Raw genomic sequence first — 24,017 nt, forward strand, 5'->3', positions numbered from 1 at the left:
CTTTTTCACACATGATTTCATATCTTATACAAATACCAAGGGAAATGGTTTCTCAGCGCCACCAGTTTTTGCCAATGTCTGGTTCATTTAAGCTCATATAGAACCCTTATTCTCTATCATGATGGAACCTGCAGGTAGATAGTGCTTTTATTTTTCAAAAGTCTTTACAGTGTTACCTCGGGTTACATACGCTTCAGGTTACAGACTCCGCTAACCCAGAAATAGTACCTCGGGTTAAGAACTTTACCTCAGGATGAGAACAGAAATCGTGCTCCAGCGGCGTGGCAGCAGCAGGAGGCCCCATTAGCTAAAGTGGTGCTTCAGGTTAAGAACAGTTTCAGGTTAAAAACGGACCTCCCCGGAACGAATTAAGTACTTAACCCGAGGTACCACTGTATTATTTGTAAAGAGAGGTTTGTATAAGCTAACACTTCATTATCCCTCTGGAGCTGCGCTGGATCTTTTGACGTGTGTCCTTCCAAGCTCATGACACTTGATAGTTCAAATCTCTGAATCTTTGGGGGTTTTCTCTCTCTCTTTGTTATGTTTGCACCTTTTTTGTTTATCTGTCAATTTTAAAAACAAAAACAAATCAGCTAAGAATGACCGCTGTGCCGCGAAGCTATGGCACTCTGCACATGCCCAAGGCGACGCTTTCCCCTTCTTCTGCGCCACGGGGTGCAGTCTCGCCAGTGGCCGGCAGAGGGCAGCACGAGACAAGCTTTTCTCCTGGGGGGCGCCTTCGTCAGCTATCCCTCCGCCCCCTCCCCGCTCCCCAAACCCGGCCCCGTTTATCTCCCCGCCTCTTCGTGTCCGGCCAGGCAGATCCGCGGCGGGGCCGGGATGGGAAGGGCTAAGAGGGGCGCCCCGTAGCGCATCCCGCGCTCTCCAGGTGAGAACTGGGCAGCGGGCAAAGGAAGAGGGGAGTGGTGTCTAGCGGTTAGAGCAGAGGCTGCGGCTTAGCCAGGAAGACTCACTGAGCCCCCAAAGCCACCATTGGGGGGAGGGGAACGCAGAAAAAGAAAGCACCCCCCCCCAGCCTGCCAGTTATGGAAGGAGAAGGTGCAACTCTGCCCCAGTTTAGCGATCCGGACTTGGGACGCTCAGTTCTCCGGGAGCTACGCTAGGTTTTATGGAGCTTGGGTGGGGTGGGTGGTGGATGGGGTGGGCAGCGTGCCTTTCTCAGGGTGGCGGGTGGGGTCTCCCTTCCCTTGGGTGACATCATTTCCCTTGCTGATAGGCGGGCGGGTGAGTCGGGAGTAGGCTTTCAGGGACCAGAATCTATTGCTAAAGTCCAAGGTGTGTCTGGAGCAGGAAGAGAGCGCCTCTGAGGCTGTGCAGAGTGCCTTTGCCTCGCTATCCAGTAGCTGCCAGCGACAACTGCACTTCCAGTTTGGGGGACCAAGGAGAAGGGGGCGGGGGGGGGGAGCGGGTGGCTTCTGGAGGCGCTTGACCCCTGATCACCCTTCCCCTACTTTAAATTTGATGGAAATGGGAATGGATAATGGGACTGATAGATCAGAAGAAATAGATCAGAAGAAGGGAACCCGTCCCCACCCCTGTCAAAAAGCTGCAGGGCACTTTGGGGTCTATATTCCCCCCCCCACACACACACCCTGCAGCTATGACATGTATTTAACACAGGAAGCCTGCTTTATACTGAATGAAAGCTCAGCCCATCTAGCTCTGTGGTCTGTTATGGGGGTGGTAGGAGGGGGCTGAAGTGGGGGCTGTGCTCGCCCCCCCACCAGAATATCAGGTACCATTTCCCCACCTAGCTTTGTATTTATTTATTGTATTTTAGGGTTCAGTCTCCAGGTTGGGCTCCTACCAGAAACCCTGGAATGCAGCTGCCAGTCAGTGTCAACTGTACTGGCCTAGGTGGAACAATGGTCTGACTTGGTATAAAGTAGTTTTCTGTGAGCCTATGCCCAGGATTGAGTTTGGGATAATTCTGCATGTGATGCATGTGTGATGGTGGCCACTAAGCAAATGGCCTTCCCCTAAAAAGAAACCAAGGCCCCAGTCCTCATGGTCCAGAATGAAGGGCTGATTTCTATAGGACAGAGGAAGCTGCCTTAGACTGAGCCAGACCCTTGGTACATCTAGGCCAGTGTTGTGGCTCTCCTGGGTTTTTATGAAGGACAGAGGAAGCTGCCTTAGACTGAGCCAGACCCTTGGTACATCTAGGCCAGTGTTGTGGCTCTCCTGGGTTTTTATGAAGGGAAAATTTCCCAGCCCTACCTAGAAGAAGCTGTTGGGCATGGACTCTGGGGACCTTCTGCATGCGAACCAGGCAAGGAGTTCAAATCAGCACCCTGTTCAGAGCACTGTGGACTAGCATCCTCATGGGTTTTGTATGCCAGTAAGCCTGGGCTCCACTTCCCAGCTACAGCCCCATCCTCAAAGGTGGTATGGTACAAGACATGTTCCTTTTTTTAAACCAAAAGAAGTGCTCAAATGGGGTGGGTGTGGGGGGAGACCGATATCCCATAATGAAGCTCATGAGCATTACTTCCTGAACCCACTTCCCAATTTCCCACCAAATGTTGGCCCTGGGAGCCAAGCTTTTTTAAAATTAATATTTTAATAGAAGAATTTTGTTTATAAGAAGACAGAGTGACAAAAAGAAAGAAAAGAAAAGAAAAAATCTGAATGAGAATGAAAAAGAGGAAAAAATACTCAGCTACATTTCCATACATTAGTATACAGTTGTATATAATCTTACTGTCTTAATACACACATAGTTATCAATAACCTAATATATTCTGCGTAAACTCATTCCAAAGATCATTTGGATTTATCCAAAGAAAGTCTGTGTCTATAAGCTTTCTGTTCATATGTTGCCAATATTGCCACAATTAAGGGGAATTGTATCTCTATTCCTCCAGTACATCAACATCAGTCTCTTGGCCACCATTAGGGTTGTCCCTATTTTCGCTGTCCCTTTGTCAATTTCCATACAATGGGCATATAGTTCAAAAGAATATTCACCTCTGAAAATGTTGATAATTTTTTTCTGTAGTGTCTTGTTTATATAGCCCACATCCCCCCCCAAATTTTAGTAAGTGTGGGACATAGTAAAAGCAGGAGCTAAATAGTTTTCCACCTGTAATTCAAGCATTGCTGGGAGGAACAATGCTATACAGTGGATGCTTGGGTTGCGAACGTGATCCGTGCGGGATGCACGCTTGCAACCTGCAGTAGCGCGTCTGTGCACACGCGGGTTTTGATTTGGCACTTCTGCGCATAGAATCATAGAATCATAGAGTTGGAAGAGACCACAAGGGCCATCGAGTCCAACCCCCTGCCAAGCAGGAAACACCATCAGAGCACTCCTGACATATGGTTGTCAAGCCTCTGCTTAAAGACTTCCAAAGAAGGAGACTCCACCACACTCCTTGGCAGCAAATTCCACTGTCGAACAGCTCTCACTGTCAGGAAGTTCTTCCTAATGTTTAGGTGGAATCTTCTTTCTTGTAGTTTGGATCCATTGCTCCGTGTCCGCTTCTCTGGAGCAGCAGAAAACAACCTTTCTCCCTCCTCTATGTGACATCCTTTTATATATTTGAACATGGCTATCATATCACCCCTTAACCTCCTCTTCTCCAGGCTAAACATGCCCATCTCCCTTAGCCGTTCCTCATAAGGCATCGTGACCCCCAAAACCTGGAAGTAACCCGTTCCGGTACTGCAGGGTCCGTAACCCGAAAAAACGCAACCTGAAGTGTTTGTAACCCGAGGTATGACTGTACTTGCCAGGAAATACATCCCTCCCCCCCCCGAAAAGCCCTCCCACAAATCTCTGGAAACTACTAGTGTCCACCAATAAAGGACTTTGCCAGAATGCCCATGTGCTGCCCTTAGAGAAGGAGCCTGTGAACTCACTAGCCAATGAACTAGTAGCCATTGATAAGACCTCTCTTCCATGAATTGATAAGACCTCTCTTCCACATTTTGCATAGTTCAACTTTGCACTGTGTGAAGGACTTTCTTTTATACATCCTAGCTCTTGCAATGTTCAGCTTCAACGGATGTCCAGGATTTGTTATGGGGGAGCAGCTTTTCTCCATGGTCCACTTCCTCCATGCCATGCATAATTTTCTTATAAACTTTCATCAAACTCTTACTCACCTTTTCTCTGAACGAAAAAGTCCCCAACACTGCATAGGAAACTCGCTCCACACACACACACACACCCCGCCTCGATTATGCTGTTGCCCTTTCCTGGACCTCTTCCAACTGTGCGATACCCGTTTTGAGGCGAGGCGACCAGAGCAGAACTTGGATGGTCACACAAGCTGCTTTTCTTGCCCTTCCAGCTTGCCCTGCTCCAGTAACACACACTCTTTGTTTCCTTGCAGAAAGCTGTGGATGAAGCCATGCGTGAGTAGCATCACTTCCAGCTCATCTCAGCAGGCAACTTTCCCCCGCGGACTCAAGTGGGGCCTGGCCATCCTCATGGAAGGCTATCGCAGCCTGGAATGCATCCCTCCTCCACCTGCTGCCGCTGAACCAGACCACTGGGAGGCCCCCAATATGCCTCTGGGGCCCCCCTCAGAATCAGAAGCCTTGGTGTGCGGCAGGGGAAGGGATGCCCCCCAAGGGAGGGCTGAATCACCACCCTTGGGTGCCTCCCCCAGCAGCAATGGCCTGCAAGGGCCGCCAGCAGCCACGCCTCCCTGTGAGGTTGCCGGAGCGGGGCCCAGCCAGAAGCCCCTTCCTGGAAGCCAGGAAGCCCCCGTCCCTTTTGACCGCTCTGTCTCGGGCTCATCGACCTGTTCCTCGCTGGGAGGGTCCTCCCAGGAGTCAGACGACGTCTTCAGCGATGCCGAAGAGAGGAGCCCCCTGGGGAAGAAGCGGGTGCTGCGGAAGGTGAGGTGAGGGGGGGCAGTTGGGGGTAAAGGCAGCAGGGGAGGGAGGGGAATCGTGCCCCCCCCCAGGAGGCAGAGAGCCCAGCCTCAAGGCCCAGCGATTTCAGAGCAGTCAATGGGCTGGCTTGCTGTGGCTCTCTAGAACTTGAGAGGGAAATGTCCTTCTCAGCCCTAAGCCTGGGGCCTTCTACATGCAAAGCAGGGGCTGTACCACTGAACCCATGGCAAAGTAAGATTTTACCTTAAGTTTTATGCTGGTTTTAATAGATGTCATTTTTTATTGTATTTTGCTTTAAGTTATTTTTTGTAAAAAAAAGAAGAAGTCGCTAATAATAATAATAATTACTGGGATTTGTGTAGTTAGCTGGAAAGCTTAATGCATACCCTCCAACATTTCTCTGATGAAAATTGGGACATTCTATTCCATAATAATAATAATGTTGCTATTTATACCCTGACTGGGTTGCTTTATTATAAACTTAATTAAAAAATAGGGACACTTGGAGGGTCTGTAAATGGCATAATTCTGTGTCTCCCGTCGCCCCGGGACAAAAACGAAGCAGAGTGGATCCTATTTACATCTAAACAAAAAGTATTATACAGCCTCAGCAAGGGGATGATCCAAGGAATACGGGGAACCAAAAAGCAAACCTGCAAGGTTAGATCTTCAGCAAGAAATAGATGGAGCTCTGTCTGAGGCTTCAGAGGAGACCTCAGATACTGACATGACTAAAGGCAATATGAAGGTTCCCAAAGGCGGGAAAGTATCTGCCATAATGGAGGAGGACAAAGACTCAGATGAGTATATTAACAATAATAACAACCAACTTTTCAGGACCAACCTGGCATTTAAGAACAGCACAGCAGACTAGGGTGGGTGGGTGCTGACTGGCCTTGTCACCCAAGATCCAACGGCTGACGGGGGTCAGGGGGTTGTGCAATGGCCTTGATGCATCCAGTGCCGCTTCTCTTAACCTGACCTGACTGAACTCATTGCCAGACCTCCCCACTAGCTATCACTGCCCGGGCACATTGCTACTGCACATGCTGCAAAATGAGGAAACATTTCCCACTGTGACCTCCCAAGATCTTAGTATAGCGGTCAGGCAAAGTGCAGTGCTGCTCTATAAAATGCAGGAAGGTTGTCGTCATCCATAATATTGCTGATATGAAGAGGGGGGGGGGAACAGTGTAGGAGGCACGAAAAGGATGAAGCACAAAGGCATGTCGCAGGACTTCCAGGCACAACTACAGATGAGTCAGAGCTACAGTCAGCTTGAAAAAGCGGTTCCATAGCGAACTTCCTCTCTGCTGGTGCAGAGCATAGGGTTGGAGCCTTTTGCCCTGATTGCATTCACAGCCTCTGTCCTACAACCCCCTCCCCCCACAAGGGAGGGATGGGCAATGTGGGCCTCATCTTTCACACCTGGCACCCTTCACCTCAGACCACCCCACCTTGGTTCTCATCCAGGGAACTTTTGCTGCTCCTCCTCTTTACCTTCCCGACTCTTGTACCAAATTTGGAGCAGCACCGTCCCCTGTGCTTCACTCACTTCACTCACTTATCCCCGCTAACAGAGCTGTGGCATCAAGGAGAGCTTTAGAATTATGAAATTGTTTATATACATGGCTTGGGCCCAGGCAGCCTGAAGGGTCACATCTCCCTGTACAAACCTGCCCAGGTGCGGAGAGCCTTGAGCGAGCACCTTCTCTCGGTTCCTTCAACATCAGTTGGTGGTGACCCAAGAGAGAGAGACAGAGACTTTTCTCCAGCTGCTCCCAAATTGTGGGATTCCCTCTCAGAAGAGGTTGGACTGGCTCCCTCCTTGTCTTCCTTCCTTCCACTGGCAGAATAAAACCATTTTATTCAGACAGGCCTGTGAAAACATAAGTTGCAGGCTTGACTGATCACTGGGCTGCTGTCAGGACAAACTGCTTTTTAATTTCTGGTTCTAAATGTTTTCTGGTATTTTGATGGTTGCTTTTAACTAGTCTTTATTGCTGTGTTTTAATTACTGACGTGTTCAAACGCTGTAAGCCGCCTTGAATCCCACCTTGAGAGGAAGGAAGGAAGGAAGGAAGGAAGAATATAAGCAGATTGAAGAGTAATATTTATTTATTAAGTCTGTTCGTGTGAAGAAGGGAGCACCCTTGCAAGAGGACCCCAAAGAACGTTTGCTTTGTGGTCCTGGATCATTAGAGATCCCTGGCCAGAGATCTTGCATTTCCAGGGATTCTGTTGCAAGGAGGATCAGGGCCTCTCTCTGGCGGGTGTCAAATCCCCGTCAGAGCCACCGAGTCAGGCTGACCCGAGGATGCGCCCAGCAAATGTGCAAGCTGGGAGGCCTGGCTGGAGGGGGCCGGAAAGCATGACTGTGCTGGGGTGAGCCTCCAGTTGAAGGTAGAGGACCGTCCTCTACAAACTCACAGCCCCGGGCAGGATGTTGTGGTTCTGCTGCCAGCCCAGCTGGCTTGCTCTTGTGCAGGTCGACAAAGCTCTTCTGGTGCAACAGCAGCAGAGGCCTCAGCAGGGTTCTGTGGTGGTTGCCGTGCAGAGCAGTTGGGTGTGCGAGGCGAGCTGTTTGCACGTGCCACGAGCTCAGGCGCCCTTCCTCCTTGCACAACTGGCCCCGTGCAAGTCGGAGCACACCTCTCTCCTTGCACAGCAGCGGCTCGGCTGAGATTTCCCTGTTGCTAAGCAAATTGCTCTCTCCCCCTAACAAAGGCCTTTCCCTTCCTCTTTTCAACGCTGAGTCCTCCGGCTGCTTCCTCCAAGACGGGTTTCCTCTGGCTGTGGTTAGAAATGCTGATGAATGAACTGGAGAGAAGAAAGGGGGAGGGGAGACTTGACAAACCTCCTCCTCTGCTTGGCAGGCCTCTTCTCTCTCGGCTTGTCTTTGCTGGGTCCCAGGAAAAAGACCTCTTCTCTGCCTCTCTTGTTTCCTGGGCTGCGTCTCAGGGCCAGTCCTGAGCAGGTCCAGCGTCAGGGTTCAGCCTTGTTGGCTTCTGGGGGTTCAGGTGGTGATGAATGAACTGAGGGGTGGGGCAGGGGAGTGTGATGGAGGCTTCCCCCCCCCAATGGCATGGCTTCGCTGAGGCTGAGTTAACCTTGGTCCAGTTTCTGCCTCCCAGCCACACCTACTTTGCAGGTTGTTGTGGGAATTAAACAAGGACTCAGGCCTGGGAGGGGTCAAATCCCTGCTTGGCCACGAGGCTCACGGGTGACCTTGGGCCAGTCACTGTCTCTCAGCAGTGACCTACCTCGCAGGGTTGTTGTTGGGGATGAATGCCGGGAGGGGGAGAACAATGCACACCACTTTGAGCTCCTCGTAGGGGGGAAAAGCTGGGATAGAAATGCAACAAGTAATTAAATGATTCCTGGACGTTTTCTGAAGCCTGGAAATGTAAGGCTCCCTGGCTTCTGAACTGCTGCTACCTGCGGGGACGTGGGCTTCACAGACCCCCAAATGTTGGGGAAGGACCTTTGCACACGGAGAGTCCTATGGCCAATCCCTGCTAGCAGATAGGGCTGAGCCTGTCCCTGCCTGAGACCCCAGCAGTTGCTCTGCCCATCAGTAGAAACAGTCCTGAGCTAAAGGAACAAGTGGTCTGACTTGGTGTCTCGGGGTGAGGCAGGATCCTACGTCAAGGAGAGACTGTAGCTCAGTGGACAGGGCACCTGCTTGGCCTGCAGAAGGTCCCAGGTTCAATGCCCCCTGACATCTCCGGGTAGGGTTAGGAACATAGGTAGAGCAGAGAGCCACACTGGTTGTTCATTTGCTAACTGGCCATGTTCAATGTGTTTCTAGGGGTCTCGCGCTCTGCCAGCTGAGCTGTGTGTTGTGGGGTATAGAACCACAGGATTAGAGTTGGAAGGGGCCCTGAGGATCATCTACTCCAACCCCCTGCAATGCAAGAATATGCAGCAGTGGTTTTCAACCAGTGTTCAAGGCAGCCCTGGGGTGCCTTGAATGATGGCCAGGGGTGCCACGGGCAACACTGGCCTCTGTCCCTCTTTCCTTCCCTCCCTCCTTTCATGCCCTCTCTCGTCTCTGCCTCCCAAAGGCTTGCACAGCTGTTTGTCTGCAGCCCTGGCTATAAGCTCCCCAGGCGAATGGTGTTCAGAGACGAGGGGTGGCAGCAGCAGCTGCCTGGAGGACTCCCAAGGAGAGGGGAGAGGAGGAGGCTGAGGGAACCCTCCACCAGGGAGGGTGTTTGAAAAAGAGTGAGGGGCTGCCCGCTCTGCAGTCAAGGGGTGACATAACTGGGCTCCTGAGCCCCACAGGGGTGCCGCAGAAAAGAATGTAGTTGGCTAAGGGAGCCGCGTGGACTCAAAAAGGTTGAAAACCTCTGTCTTATGGGTATCGAACCTGCAACCTTGCCATTATCAGCACCACGTTCTAACCAACTGAGATTCGTTTTTTGTTCTTGTTTTTCTTAATGTCTTTTGTGTTCTCATTTTGTATTATTACATTGTTAACTGCCCTGTGATCTTCAGGTGAACAGTGGTATACAAATTTAATATATAATAATAGTAATCGGTTTACCTACAAGACTGCCTGACTCCATATGCGCCCACTCGACTCCTTTGATCTGCAGAACTGGCTCTGTTACAGGGGCCACATAATACCTATTCTGCAGTGGTAAGAATTCAATCTTCTACTGAGGCAGGACCTACACTTTGGAACTCCCTGCTGATGGAGATCAGGGAGGTGCCTGCACTATACTCTTTTCGGTGTCTTCTAAACATTTTTTTGTATAGGCAAGCCTACCCAGATGTTTAGAAAGCTGATGTGAATTTAAACCTATGTTATTTAAATTTCCTGACGTTGTCTTGTTAATTTTGGTAATCGTTTTGCTGTTTTATCTTTTTTTTGTAAACTGCTTTGCGGTTCTCTACAATTAAGAGGTGCATACATTTTATGAAGTAAATTAACAAGTAAATAAATATAAAGCCCCCCGCCTGACACCCTGGATTTGTGCAACCTCCTATCTTCTCCCATCATCTTGTAACGGTCCCTGTCTTGGAATATTTCCTAGACCAAGTCCTGGAAGACGTTCTTCACGATGGTGCACTGGTCCTTGCGGAGACGCAGCTCTTGGGTCCAGCTGGCTGGCCACGAAGGTACCACTACAGGACCGGGGTGGGGTGTGGTGGGCGGGGCGTGTTGCAAGCCAGGAGTGGAGGTGGCCAAGGCAGCAGTTGCAAAGGAATCAGGGCCAGGAGGATCTCCCCCACTGCAGCTTAGAAGAAGCCACTGGATCCAAGGATGCAGCGGGCAGCCCTTTCCCTTCTCCGCAGTTTATTTCTGCCTCCCCAGGACCTCAAGCCAGGGCTTCCGTGGGGATCTTGGGCAAGCTTAAGCACTATGTCTCAGTTTCACCAACTTGGATGGGTTTTAAAGAGGACGGGGCAAATTCATGGAGGTATAGAACCTAAGCAGAGCCCTGCTGTATGAAACCAAGAGCCCACCTTTAGTCCAGCCTCCTGTTCTCAAAGCGGCCAGCCAGATGCCCCACTGTGAATGCCCCAAGCAGGACCCGAACACAGGAGCCCTCTCCCCTCCGGTGGCTTCCAGCAACTGGTGTTCAGAAGCATTTACTGTCTCCGTCTGTGGAGGCAGATACCCCTCTCCTCCATGAATCATCCAGTCCTTTTTCAAAGCCGTCTAGGCTGGCGGTCACAGCGCTGCCTCCTGCGGGAGCAAGTTCCATAGATTAACGATGTGCTGCGCAAATGGTAATAGATGCGTGCAATAGATGGGCCACTTCTAATGCTCTTCTGCAAGCAGGGGGACAATTGTGGACTCCCTCCAGTGTTGCAGAAGATGTGTCTATGATTGCCAGTTGCCGGAAAGCACAAATCAGGGGAGTGTTGCTGTTGCACTCGGGTCCTGGATTCCAGTTGGTGTATCTGGCCATAATGCTGGACTGAATGGTGTGTGTGTGTGTGCGCGCGCACACACACACACACACACACATTCTTCGGCTTGATCCAGCCACTGCAGGTCTTTTACTGTGCTTCCTTCCCCTCCCTCCGCTTCTTCTGACCATCCTCGTTCTCCCCCCCAGGGAATTTCAAGCCCAGCGAAGGAGGCCAGATTCTGAAGAAGTTCAGCTCTGTGGAAGACGCCTGCCTGGCAGAGCTGATGGCCGACGTCCTGCGCCCCTTCGTGCCCGCCTACCACGGGGTGGTGGAGGTGGGGGGCGAACGCTACATCCAGATGGACGACCTGTTGTGTGGCCTTGACATGCCAAGCATCATGGACTGCAAGATGGGCACCCGGTGAGAGCAGCACCTTTCTGAGGGAAGGGGGTGGGCATAGGAGGCTCCTTCATCTCAGGTGAGACAGGAGGGGGTGAGGGGAGGGCAGAAGTCCCACAGGCACTGAAGGTGGCCTTGGGATGAAGAAGATTATTTATCCCAGGACCGTCTTCCCCACTGAGCAAAGGTCATCACCAAAGACCAGTTTGTATGGCACTTTTCCACAGTTGTAAGTCGCCTTGAGCAGAGTTTTAGCATGCAGATACAATGGTACGTAATCTGTTCCCAAAGACTGTTCGACTTCCGAAACGTTTAAAAAACAAGGTGCAAAGGGCAGCCGGCAAATTCCACTGAGAAAATTGAAAAACATGCATTTGACTTCTGAGGTGCGTTCGGAAACGGAAGCATTTGGGTTCCGAAACCTTCGGCATGAAAGCAGCCAGAAGCAGTAAATAAAAACACATTGAAACGTATGATGCAGAATTAAAGCAATCCCCATACAAGTCACAATCAGATCGAAAGATGCAAAATAATAATAATAATAATAATAATAATATAAACATCGCCAGAATTAAAGATCAACCCTTATAAAAAAAAAAACAACCCTCTAAGCAATACCCCCCCACCCCAAGAGCCTGGAGGCATCCTGTGAAGCAGGTCCTGAAGGCCTTGCAACCAGGATGGTCTCTGACTTCTTTGCCAGCCTCCGTTTTTGTATCTGGAGTCAGTTAGATGGAAAGAGGCTAGCAAGGCAGGAATGGGTAAGCTCATAGAATCATAGTTTAAGGGACCCTGAGGGCCATCTAGTCCAACCCCCTGCAATGCAGGTCAGTGTCAGCAAGGTGGAATCAGAGGCTGTAGCAGGGTCGCCAGCAGTGGTCTGTGTTTCGCATCTGTCAGTTGTATAAGTGGGGTTTTGTTTTGTTTTTGGTGATGCAGGCCTGCCGATAATAGCAGCCAGATGTAGGAGACTGCAAAGCTAGTGTGTGGGTGAATCACTAACCGGACATCCCAGATGGATCTGCCTTGTACTGAGTCAGAACCTTGGACCCATCTAGCTCAGTATTGCCTGCACTGACTGTGGTTCCCCAGGGTTTCAGGGAAGGCCTTTTCTCTGCCCTACCTAGAGACACCACCAGGGATTGCCCCTGGGTCCTTCTGCAAACAAAACACTTCCCCTGACCCTCCCCCCCCCCACCTCCTGTTCTGCCCAGGACGTACCTGGAGGATGAGCTGTCGGAGGCGCAGCAGCGTCCAGCGGCACGGCGTGACCTGTACCAGAAGATGGTGAAAGTCGACCCACAGGCCCCCACCGCCCAGGAGCACAGCCAGGGCGGCATCACCAAGCCGCGGTACATGCAGTGGCGAGAGGGGATCAGCTCCAGCGCTTCCCTGGGCTTCCGCATCGAGGGCATCACGGTGAGTGGCGGCGACAGCTGAGCAGGAGGTAGAGAAACAGGGAGGCAGTAACTCCTGCCCAGAAATGCAGGAATATGCAGCTGTCCCGTATGGGGATTGAACCTGCAACCTTGGCATTATCAGCACCTCACACTAGCTGAGCTATCCAGCTGGTCATAATAATAATAATAATAATGATGATGATGATGATGATGATGATGATGATGATGATAATAATAATAATAATAATAATAATAATAATAATAATAATAATAATTTTTATGTATACCCAGCCCTTCCCGGTTCAAAGACCAGGCTCAGTGCAGCTAACAACAAATTTAAAACACTTAATTGTAAAAGCAGCATAAAAGACACTACAAAAACATGAATAACAATAAAATTCAAAATGCAGAAATGAATTTAGGGGAAATAAGCATTAGATAATCACCAGGGCTAGCTGGCTGAATTGGTCCTACTTTGGGCCAGCAAGGAGGCCGGGGGAGAATTAGCTGTGGGGTCTCAGAGTGGGTAATCTTCATAAACGGGGAAGGGGAGGAAGGAAAGAAAAGGAAACTAAAGATCAGGCTGAATTCAAATTTTTTATTTTTTTTATTATTATTATTATTATGAATATGAGAACACCTCCCCCACCCCAATCTCTGTCTCCGCAGATCGAGGGGGGAGCCGTGCGGAGGGATTTCAAGCAGACTCGCACCAAGGAGCAGATTGTGGATACTTTCCTGATGTTCACCAAGGCCCGCCTCGACGTTCTGGTGAGACTGGTTGAGGGGAGACAGTGGGAGCAGGGGGCAAAATCTCAGCCACTGGGTCCTGCCCCACCCCCACCCCGTCCTCTGTACCTGGACTACTCATTCTCAACCTGAAACAGAACTTCGCCAGATATTCACAGGAATGTTGCCCACCAGCATACTTTGGGTGCTTTTCAAGCAGTGAAGTATAAACTTGCCAGGTTTAGCACTACACGACAACAACCCCACCACCCCCATAATTCAAAAGCACCAAAGTTGAGTTCCAGTGAGAGGAATGGATATTCCACATTGGGAGAGCTGTGGCCCAGTCATGTGGGGTGTGGGACCGGTCTCTCCCGTGTTTTGAAACCTCTGGCTTCTGTGTGGTGGGAATGTAGCCTGCCATACCAAGGTAGGCATCACAGCTCTTGCCCCTCCCATGTTTTGCCCCCAGCCCCGCCTACTGTTCACGTGTGGCACTCAGAAGTCAGCCCACAAGGACTTAACTGAGATGGCATATTCAATGAGAGAAAAATCATTACTGACATTCATTGGAAACCTCTTTTTATTAAGACAACATTAAGACTTCTCTGTCTTCTCTGTTGTCTTAATGTTTGGTGTTGTATAATGAATTGAAACCAATAAAAATTAAATGAGGAAACCTCTTTTTATGTGAAAGAGAAAATAAACTTGTAATATCTGGATTTGAAGATGGGAAAAATATTGGCTTATGGAAAATAGAATAGTTGGATGCTAACGAGTGAATACAGTCGTACATTTGAAGTGGAACAGAATCCGTTCCGGAAATCCATTCAACTTCCAAAATGTTCGAAAACCAAATCGCAGCTTCTGATTGGCTGCAGGAAGCTCCTGCAGCCGATCAGAAGCTGCGAAAGCCCCGTCAGGTGTTCAGGTTCCAAAAGAACATTCGCAAACCGGAACAATCACTTTATGGTGTTTGGGAGTCAAAACATCTGAGTTCCAGGGTGTTTGGGATCCAAGGTACGACTGTACTATATTTATGGTGTATTATAAAAAGATACTATTGGGTATGAACTTTTGCATATCTTTTGATAATTATGAATAAAAATATATATTTTCTTAAAAAGAAGTTTGCCCATGAGAAAATATTATCCTGGGACTGAAAAAGCAGCCCATGTAGCAGAAACACATTTAGAGTTAAGACAGGTCCCTGTTCTATTTCTGCCCTTGAATTCCATGCCACCTGCCACCTGTTGGTTTAGCCAAGGCTTCCATGACCTGCCTCTCCTAGCAAGGGGCACAGGTGTATTGGGGGGCGGGCTTGGCCTTGATGGGGGGGTCCCATCCAAAGCCTCAATGCTCCCTCTTGCCTTGCAGAGCACATACGCAGCCCGCTTGGAGAGCATGCGCCAGGCACTGGAGGAGTCTGCCTTTTTCAAGACCCACGAGGTAAGGCTGTCAGGGTGGGGGGAGGTTAAGGTGGGCAGGATAAATTGTTTGTTCATTGTATTTATTTAAATCCCACCTTTATCTCCCAGGAGCTCATGATGGCATACATGGTTTCCGCCCCCCATTTAATCCCCACAACCACCCTGTGAGGTAGGTTAGGCTGAGAGGCAGGGACTGGCCCAAAGCTTCATGGTGGCTGAGACGGGATTCGAACCCTGGTCTCCCCTAGGTCCTAGTCCACCATTCTAAACATTGGTTCTTAGGAATGGGAGGCAGAGGAGAAAAAGGCCCTGCAAGTGTGTCTCTCTCCTGCACTTCCAAACGGTTGTTGGCTTAGGACCTGAGGGTTTGTCTTTAACTGTGACTGGGCTAGTTTGTTATACTTTATTTTTAGGCTTCTTCTTTTTTTCTTTTTTGGTCCTCTTTTGATTTCGAATGTGCCTGCTCATGTAGAAAAGCAGGGTATAAATTCACAAACACCAAAAATAGATTCTTATTTTTATTGTTCCCATTTATTCTTATACTAACAACAAACCCTAAGCCTATGGGATCCTCCCTTCACCCTATGCTTTTCAACATCTTTATGCGCCCCCTCGCCCAGCTTGTTCAGAGTTTTGGGCTGGGTTGTCATCAGTATGCCGATGACACCCAACTCTATCTGTTGATGGATGGCCATCCTGACTCGGCCCCAGACACACTGACCAGATGTTTGGAAGCTGTGGCTGGATGGTTACGTGGGAGCCGGTTGAAGCTAAATCCTTCGAAGACAGAGGTCCTGTGGCTGGGACGGGGCGATATGGGATTGGGGGGGCAACTCCCATCTCTTGCGGGGGCGCAATTAGTGCCAGCACCGTCCGTTAAGAGTTTGGGTGTAATCTTCGACACCTCCCTTTCCATGGAGGCGCAGATTGCAGCTATAACAAAGGCGGCATTTTTCCATCTCCGCCAAGCTAAGCAGTTGGCTCCTTACCTCTCTCGCCCTGACCTAGCCACTGTGATCCACGCGATGGTCACCTCCAGACTGGATTATTGTAACTCGCTCTACGTGGGGCTGCCCTTGAGACTGACCCAGAAACTCCAGCGGGTGCAGAATGCTGCAGCGAGACTCCTTATGAGGTCTTCGCTGCGAGATCACATTCACCCGGTGCTATACCAGCTGCACTGGCTCCCGGTGGAGTACAGGATCAGGTTTAAGGTGCTGGTTTTAACCTTTAAAGCCCTATATGGCCTAGGACCCTCGTACCTACGGGACCGCCTCTCCTGGTATGCCCCACAGAGAAACCTACGGTCTTCAAATAAAAACATCTTGAAGGTCCCAGGCCACAGAGAAGTTAGGCTGGCCTCAACTAGAGCCAGGGCTTTTTCGGCTGTGGCTCCGATCTGGGGGAACACTCTGTCACAAGAGACCAGGGCCCTGCGGGACTTGACATCCTTCCGCAGGGCCTGCAAGACAGAGCTGTTCCACCAGGCCTTTGGCCAGGGCACAGCCTGACTCCCTCCCTCGGCAATCTTCGCAGAGCTCTGGCCCAGTGGTTGCTAGTGGCCTGAATTAATTAATTTTTATAATGAATGATTTTAGAATGTTGTTTATGTTGTACTTTTGTACTGTTTTATTGTTGTTAGCCGCCCTGAGCCCGGCTTCGGCTGGGGAGGGCGGGATATAAATAAAATTTATTATTATTATTATTATTATTCTAGGGGGAAGCCTCTGGAGAGGAAAGGGGGTGCAGAATATGACAAAAGGATCCCCCCTCCCATAGGCGAGGGACTCTCCCCAGTTGTGGGACAAAACCTAGGTGTTTTGCGGCTCAGTGTGAAGATATGGACAGGACCTGTGGCCACTCTCCTTCCTGTGGCTTCTCGCTTCCCTCTCCCTCAGCATGTATTCTCTAGGGTGGGATTGGGGAACCGGTGGCCTCTGAGACGCAGCCGGACTACAACTCCCATCACCCCTGAGCAAAAGGCCCTGCTTGTCCGGAGTCTGGAAAGCCACCAACCTAAACAGCTTTAAAAAGAGGAGTAGAGGAATTAGACAAGGTGACACGCAACATAACACTAGACTGCCTGGATAGGAGGTGAAGCTGAATGTCAGGGGATTCTGGGCAGGTCAAAGAAAGTCCTTCTTTACGCAGAAGAGCGTTAAACTATGGAACTCACTCCCACAGGAGGGAGTGATGGCTTTAAAAGGGGATTGGCCAAATTCACAGGCTATGCTTCTGAATCGCAGTTGCTGCAGACCATGGGAGGGGAAGAGTTGCTCTTGATCTCAAATCCTGTTTGTGGGTTTCCCATCAGTGCGTCTGTGTGGCCACTATGAGAACAGGATGGTGGGTCCCAGATGGCCTGATCCAGCAAGCTCTTTTCAGGTGCTTTTGGCACCCCAACCCTGCCACAGATGCAGCTCTTAAACCGACTTTAGCCGCAATTGCCAAGGACAGGCATTTCACATTTCCAGCTCCTAAAACCGAGCCTGAGGGAACGACTGCTTCCTTGGCGCCCTCCTTTCCTGTCACCTTGCCAAAGCTGTTGCGTTCGATCCAGGAAGGTACATCTTAAGAGTCTGAGCACCTCCAGGGCTGCCCTGCGGCTTGTAAAATGAGAGGAGTTCTTGGCTCACACTCCCAGCGCAAACGCATGTGGGGAGTGCCGGCAGGAATCAGGCCAAGGCAGGCCACCGAAACACCAAGGGGAGGTTTGGTTTGCAGAAGTAGTGTGTGTGGGGGGGGTAACCCTAAAGGAGCAGCCTCCCCTCCTCCAACAAACCAACAAGGGCTGAGATGAAAACCTGAACAAAGATCTTATGAAAGAAGCAACTCTAGTACTCAAGTCTATCGCTGATTTCAAGCCAGACTTGTTTGGTTTACCATTGTTTTTATTTAGTTTGATTTTTAAAGCATTTTAATTTAGCCCTATTGATTTCAGGGAAGAATAGGCTTTTTAGCAGGGAGCTATAGTTTTGTGGTTAATTGTTTTATTTCCTTGTGTTTTTATCTTGCATTATTTACTTGTTTTTTGTCTTGTAGTTTATTCTGTGAACTGGCATGAGATCTTGTGATGCACAGTATATAATTTTTAATCTGCAACTCTAGGAGGAGAGGCTGTTACAGGGCAGAATTTGTTGCTTTTTGACTCTCATCTTAGCTGAGAGGGGAAGGGAAAGGTGCTTTGCATATGCCCAGAGGAAACCCACCCTGCCCGAAGGCAACAGAGCCCAAGATAATCTTGTAGAAAATGGATTTACAGGGGGCATCCTGGGACTTTCAGAAAACCCTCGCTCGGTTGCTGTCCCTCTGAGCTGCTTGCCCGAGGTTCCTAAAAAGCACTACTTTTTACACCCCTCAGGTGATTGGGAGCTCCCTGCTCTTCCTCCATGACCGGAAGGGCCAAGCCAGCGTCTGGATGATTGACTTTGGCAAGACACTACCTGCGCCGGAAAACCTCCCTTTGCAGCACAGCGTGGCCTGGGCCCCCGGGAACCACGAGGACGGCTACCTGATTGGTCTGCAGCACCTCATTGACACCGTGCAGGCCACTCTGCAGAAGGCGGAAGAGCGGGGGCAAGCGCCGGCACCCCCCGCCAACCCTTGAGCTTGCCCAGAGGACGTCCTCCGTTGGGCGAATCTGGATGGGCACCCAACCGAAGGAGGGGAGATCCCAGGCTGTATTAACTAACGGCAAGCACACTGCAGAGCGGGGGCCCGGTGGGATCCAGCAACATTGCCGCACTTGTTGCCTGCCCCAAAGGAGGACTATCCTTCCCACTGTTGAGAAATAGCAGGGAGGGGAGCCACAGCCTTCTGGGACCAGGGAGGAAGACCAGGAACATCTTGGGACACCCAGAGATCAACGAAGGAGTGTGTAGGAACGCAGCAATGCTCCCGAAGTTGGCACTGCCATAGGAATGGGCCAGTCTTCCCTCCGATTCCCTTTGCTCCGGCTGGGAGGGACACCTGGGAGGTGCAGAGACACCCAAAGTGGACAGTGGCAGGAGTGGATCCCAGGCTGGAGTGGGTGGGAGACAGTGGCTGGTGCCGTAACCTTACAGCCAAGGGAAGCTTTGAGCCCAGACCACCCCCACCCCATTTGTGGCACATCACAAAGCTCAGGTGAGAGCCGGGTGGGATGAAGGAACCCCAGAGCATCCCTTCCCAGGCACACAGGTGCATCTCTTAACATGCAAACGTCTTTCTCTCTGTGCGTTCATAGATTGAGACGCACACACCTGGGCAGTCAGGGGCACCCAGGTAGCGGAGCCTGGGTTTCTGTGGAGGAAGGAGCAGATTCTGCCCTGCAGGGTTGTTTCTTCCCACCCCCCAAGGCCCACATGAACCCACAGTGGTCCTGAGCCCAGTGTGGGGCTGAGGGGGGCACACTGGCACTCAACCAGAATGGGTGGGAGCTGCAGGTAGGGCCTGTCTGGGATCCAGCGGAGTCTGGGAAGGAGTCTGGACTTTTTCTTCTCCTCAATAAAAAATAAAACCCTTTGCGTGCTTCTGGGCTGCAACCTATTCAGTCTCGGCCCTCAGCCCACGGCCAGCTACTCTGAAGCTTCTGTTTCCCCAGTAAGAAACAAATTCTATTGCAGTCAAACCTCTAGGATGGAGAGGACTGCCTCACAGCCTCTGCCCCCTGTAAGCAAGCAAGCAAGCAAACAAACAAACAAACAAACAAGCGAGTGGCTAGGGAACTGCCTGGACATTCCCTGCCAGCCTGTCAGTGACTGGGGCTGGGGCAAGGTGGAATTCATAGACTCACAGAATTGTAGAGTTGGAAGGGATTCTGTGGGTCTTCTAGTTCAACCCCCTGCAATGCAGGAACTGCAGCTACAGGATCCCTGACAAATGGCCACCGGAGCTCTGTTCAAAATTCTCCAGTGAAGGAGAGCCCACCACCTCCCAAGGCAGTCTGTTCCACTGTCAAAACAGCCAGAAAGTTCATCCTAATGTTTAGCTGGAATCTGCTTTCTTGTCATTTGAATCCAGTACGTCTGGGTGCTACCTTCTGGGGCAGCACTAAACAAGCTTGCTCCACCTTCTGTGTGGCAACCCTTCAGATTTTTGAAGATGGCTATCCTATCCCCTCGGAGTCTCCTCCAGACTAAACACCCCCAATTCCCATAAGGCTTGGTTTTCCAGGCCCTTGATCATCCTCTGCACACCTTCCAGCTTGGTCCTCCTTAAAACTGTGGTGTCCAGAACCGGACACAGGACTCCGGGCGGGGTCTGATCAAGGCAGAACAGAGCAGCGCTACGGTACTGTTCTGTACTTTTCCTTCCATGAAGGGAAGCAAGATTCTAGTCCCTGTGGGAGCATTGGAGGCAGGCCACTGAAAGCCCTTGGGATGGGTTATGCAAGAGAGCCGAGGGGGCCTCAGGCCAAGCACCGCTTCCCCTTCTCTTTCCTCATTCTTCTGTGAAGTGTTTTGCAACATTGCCAGGGAGACTGGGCACAAACAGCACCCCGTTCCCAGGACTGATGCCAACGGACCTCTACGTTGGAGACATCTCCTCCTCTCCCACCGGCCTCTGAAGCCAATGTCAAGTTCGGCAGAGGAACTGGGCCCATCCCAACCCCTTTTAAGCCCTGCAGATTTTAACACCCCCGATTCTTCACTGCTACCCATCATCTTTCCCTCCCCTCGCCCCCACTAACTCTTCAACAAGACTGGTTGCTATGGAGATGGTTTTCATTTTCTAACAAGGTGAGCGAGGGTGGGGGGAATAGCCACCCAGGGAGTGGGGCCCAGCAGCAGCAGGCAGACAGTGATTTGAGGCAGAGTGCTGCCCCAAGCAAGGGGGGGGGGGGAGAGACTGGGGTCCCAATTTGCCAATCTGCAAGTGTTATTCTTTTGGGAAATGCCAGGCATACCTATTCAGAGGGGGCTGAAGAGGAGTTAATGGAGGGGCCAGAATTTTTCGATTGTATTGCAATCTCGCCTTTCCCTCCAAGGGGTTCAAGGTGATGCACGTGGTTCCCACTCATTAATTCCCCCAACCCTGTGAGGTAGATTAGGCTGAAAGGCAGCGGCACTTGGAGAGCTTCATGGTGCAGTGGGGATTCGAACCCTGGTCTCTCCCAGGTCCTAGCTTGGCACTCTAACCACTGCACACCACAGACAATCAAGAAGGGTCTTGGGCAGAAGGGATGCAGGACTGGTCCCTATTCGGACACCCCTCAGCGTAGAGGCCTGAGCAGGGAGGGGAAGGGCCAAGGAGCAGGGCCGAGCAGCAGAGCACCCCACTTTGCGCACGAAAGGGAAGGATTTTTACAGGAGAAGCAGGCTGCAAGTGGGCGCACACTTGAATCCAGGACAGCTCTGGATGGCTGGGGAGAAGGCGGCGGCACCTTTAAGTGTTTCTAAGGAATAAGTTGCTAAGTGGCATTTCTGCCTGTGGTTAGGGCCGGGTCTGAACCCCTGGCATCTTGAGGCAGGGCTGAAAAGAGCCTTCTGGGCCTGAGATGCTGCCAGTCAGTGTAAGCAACACTGGGCTAGATGGTCTGACTGTGTAGGGCCGCTTCCCAAAACTGCAGAGAAGTCACTTCTCCCACCCTGGGACTCTCCAGCTGTTTCAGACTACAACTCCCATCAGCCTCTAGCTGGCACTGAGTAGAAGAGGAGGGGGGAGGAAGGGGGAACCTTCTTCACTGCTGCTGCTGCTACATTCCGGAAACCAGAAACTTGACCTCAGGCAGCTGGCAGGTCGCCTAGTTTCTCCAGAGTAGCACAATCCTGCCCCCTGCTGGCTGCTAGGAGCGTTGCTGACTGATGATTGTAAGAGCTCCCAATCCCTTGAACGTAGAAAACGTGCTCACCCCCTACCCCAGCAAAGCCAGCCCTTCTAGGGCAATCACAGAATTTTAGAGTTGGAAGGAACTTTCAAGGTCATAGAGTCCAACCCCTGCAGTGCAGGAACGGCAGCCAATCCCTGCCTGCTCCTTCCTTGCCACACACACTTCCTGCAACATGCACGCTCCACGCCCTCACAGCACAGCACCCAATCTGGGCTCAGCCCTCTGGTCCTCCTTTATTGTGGAAGTATCTCTGGTTTTTGTAACATCCAGGCTGAAGGAAAGACGTTCTGGGGAGCCCAAAAAGCTTGTGCAGAACTTTTTGCTTTGCTGCTGGTCAGAATGAAATTGAATCGTGTGGTTGTGGCTGCCTGGGTTGGGTCTCCTGTTCTCCCCACAAACACACCAGCCCCCCCCCCGCCCCCAACATGGGTGCCTGTGTTAATTCCTGCTTCTGTACCTGAAAGGAGTTGCGTCCCTGATCTGTACAGCACATCAAAACATTGTCCGACAGGGCAAAACAGGCCAAGAAAAGGACACTTCACCCCCTTACCGAATGCCTATGGAAGCAGGAGCTGAAAACAAGTCACGTCCTTTAATGTTCAGCCAACCTTCCGTCTCTCCCAACAACCCCAGAGAGAGAGGGAGACAGAGAGAGACAGAGAGAGAGAAGTTGCAGCCTGCAGCTCATGCACCAAATGGATGGCAGAAGCTATACTCCTGACAAGTACAAAAACAAGGGCGAGGCAAGAGGAGGTGGCACCACCCTTGTGATGCCAGGCGTGCTGCTGCTTGAGAGCGCGCCAATCCCACCAAGCAGAAGCTCTTCCCCACCAAGTGGTTCTTCTGCGGGTGGCAAGGCTGGCAAAGCGGGAGGCTGCGTCCTTTCAGTGGCCCTGCCAATGTCCTGAACGGGGTAGATTAAGAGGAACGGCCCCGCTTCTGAGCCCGGGTCAGTGGAAGGCGGCAGTGGCGGCGCCCAGTCAGTCCTGAGCCTCTTCTGAGCGCCACTTCAGGGACTCCTCCTTCCGGGCGTCGGGCTTGATCTGGTTGCGCATACCACCCAGGAGGTTGGAGGTGGCTTCCGAGGCCACGATGAGGGGCTTGACCACGGTGGGAGGGATCTGCCGCAGGACGCCTCCCACTGCCCCGGTGATGCCTTTCTGCTCGTGGCCACGAGTCGCCACGTCGCAGATGGCCTGGGCTGTGTCGATGACACCCTGGAGGAAGAAGAAGAAGAGTTTGGATTTGATACCCCCTTTATCACTGCCCTAAGGAGTCACAAAGCGGCTAACAATCTCCTTTCCCTTCCTCCCCCAAAACAAACACTCTGTGAGGTGAGTGAGGCTGAGAGACTTCAGAGAAGTGTGACTGGCCCAAGGTCACCCAGCAGCTGCATGTGGAGGAGCGGGGAAGCGAACCCGGTTCACCAGATTATGAGTCCACCGATCTTAACCACTACACCACACTGGTGTAGAGGAGGAGGAGGAGAAAAGGATGGAGAGAGAGCGTGCGTCAGGGCCTGCCAGAGGGCTGTAAGCAGAGTTTCTCCAACTTGGGTCTCCAGCTGTTTTTGGACTACAGTTCCCATCATCCCTGACCACCTGGCCTGCTAGCTATGGAATGATGGGAGTTGTAGTCCCAAAACTGTTGGATACCCAGGTTGGGGAAACCCTGGCTGGAAGGATCATTCCTTTTCAAATATATAAAGATCATTAATTTACAAGGCAACGTGTTTTCCTAGTTCAATTTTATGTAAGCTGCTGTTGTACACGCTTATACAGTGGTACCTCGGGTTAAGAACTTAATTTGTTCTGGAGGTCTGTTCTTAACCTGAAACTGTTCTTAACCTGAGGTACCACTTTAGCTAATGGGGCCTCCCGCTGCTGCTGCGCCACCAGAGCATGATTTCTGTTCTCATCCTGAAGCAAAGTTCTTAACTCGAGGTAATATTTCTGGGTTAGCGGAGTCTGTAACCTGAAGCGTCTGTGACCAGAGGTACCACTGTATATATATAAAAAGGGTGTGTGTAAACAAATAGTAATGATATCCTGCTAATAGCGAACTCAGACAGTGAGTGCCGATAGCTATGGAGCCAAAATGGGGCTGCTGGAAAATCAGAGGCAGCATTTGCTTGCCCAGAAGGACCCCAGCATGTGCAGAAAGAGAACAAGCCTCAAGGAAACTAACCCAAAAGCAGCTCAAGGAAGCCAGAGCAGCCCTGGATTTTGGAAGATTCAGGGCAGATAAAAGGAAGCCCTTCTTCGCACAGGGCAGAGTTAACCTATGGAACTCACTCCCACAGGAGGCAGGGATGGTTCCCAACCTGGATGGCTCTAGGCCTTACCTCTCGCACAGTGTCATAGGCCTTGGCCACCCCTTCACGCAGGTCGGCAGGTTGCTGGCCGCGCCTCAGCTTGCGTGTGTGCTTCTTGTCCAGGAGGGTGCGCGTCATTGGGGGGGCGGTAGGGGACAGGATGTCGTAGACGGTCTCCGCTGTGGCCTGCAAGG

The 24,017-nt window shown here is 51.1% G+C and overlaps 2 protein-coding genes across 2 annotated transcripts in view; one reads left to right on the top strand and one right to left on the bottom strand.

Annotated features, from left to right (window-relative positions):
- Positions 1-766: 766 nt before the first annotated feature.
- On the top strand, positions 767-19,207 carry LOC310694651 (inositol-trisphosphate 3-kinase B-like). The gene is made up of 8 exons (XM_083477963.1): positions 767-892; positions 4,365-4,875; positions 9,915-9,999; positions 10,947-11,160; positions 12,354-12,558; positions 13,209-13,310; positions 14,646-14,717; positions 18,060-19,207. The coding sequence occupies exons 2-8, from the start codon at positions 4,375-4,377 to the stop codon at positions 18,303-18,305; spliced, it is 1,425 nt and encodes a 474-aa protein (XP_083334089.1). The 5' UTR covers positions 767-892; positions 4,365-4,374; the 3' UTR covers positions 18,306-19,207.
- A 2,875-nt stretch (positions 19,208-22,082) lies between these two features.
- Positions 22,083-24,017, bottom strand: part of ATG2A (autophagy related 2A) — a 40,483-nt gene continuing 38,548 nt past the window's right edge. Inside the window, 2 exon segments of the mRNA XM_083477869.1 lie at positions 22,083-22,726; positions 23,854-24,009. Of these exon segments, the coding sequence (XP_083333995.1) occupies positions 22,490-22,726; positions 23,854-24,009 (393 nt within the window). The 3' untranslated portion in view covers positions 22,083-22,489.

This window comes from Podarcis liolepis (genome assembly GCF_965112155.1).
Source record: "Podarcis liolepis genome assembly, chromosome: 15".
In the NCBI taxonomy this organism is placed as follows: domain Eukaryota; kingdom Metazoa; phylum Chordata; class Lepidosauria; order Squamata; family Lacertidae; genus Podarcis; species Podarcis liolepis.

Bases quoted from the DNA above. Each gene is read 5' to 3' on its own strand.
- LOC310694651 (XM_083477963.1), top strand. From the start codon at position 4,375: ATGAAGCCATGCGTGAGTAGCATCACTTCCAGCTCATCTCAGCAGGCA. The intron at 10,000-10,946 runs GTACCACTACAG...TCTCCCCCCCAG, and splicing joins CCAGCTGGCTGGCCACGAAG to GGAATTTCAAGCCCAGCGAA. The intron at 12,559-13,208 runs GTGAGTGGCGGC...CTGTCTCCGCAG, and splicing joins TCCGCATCGAGGGCATCACG to ATCGAGGGGGGAGCCGTGCG.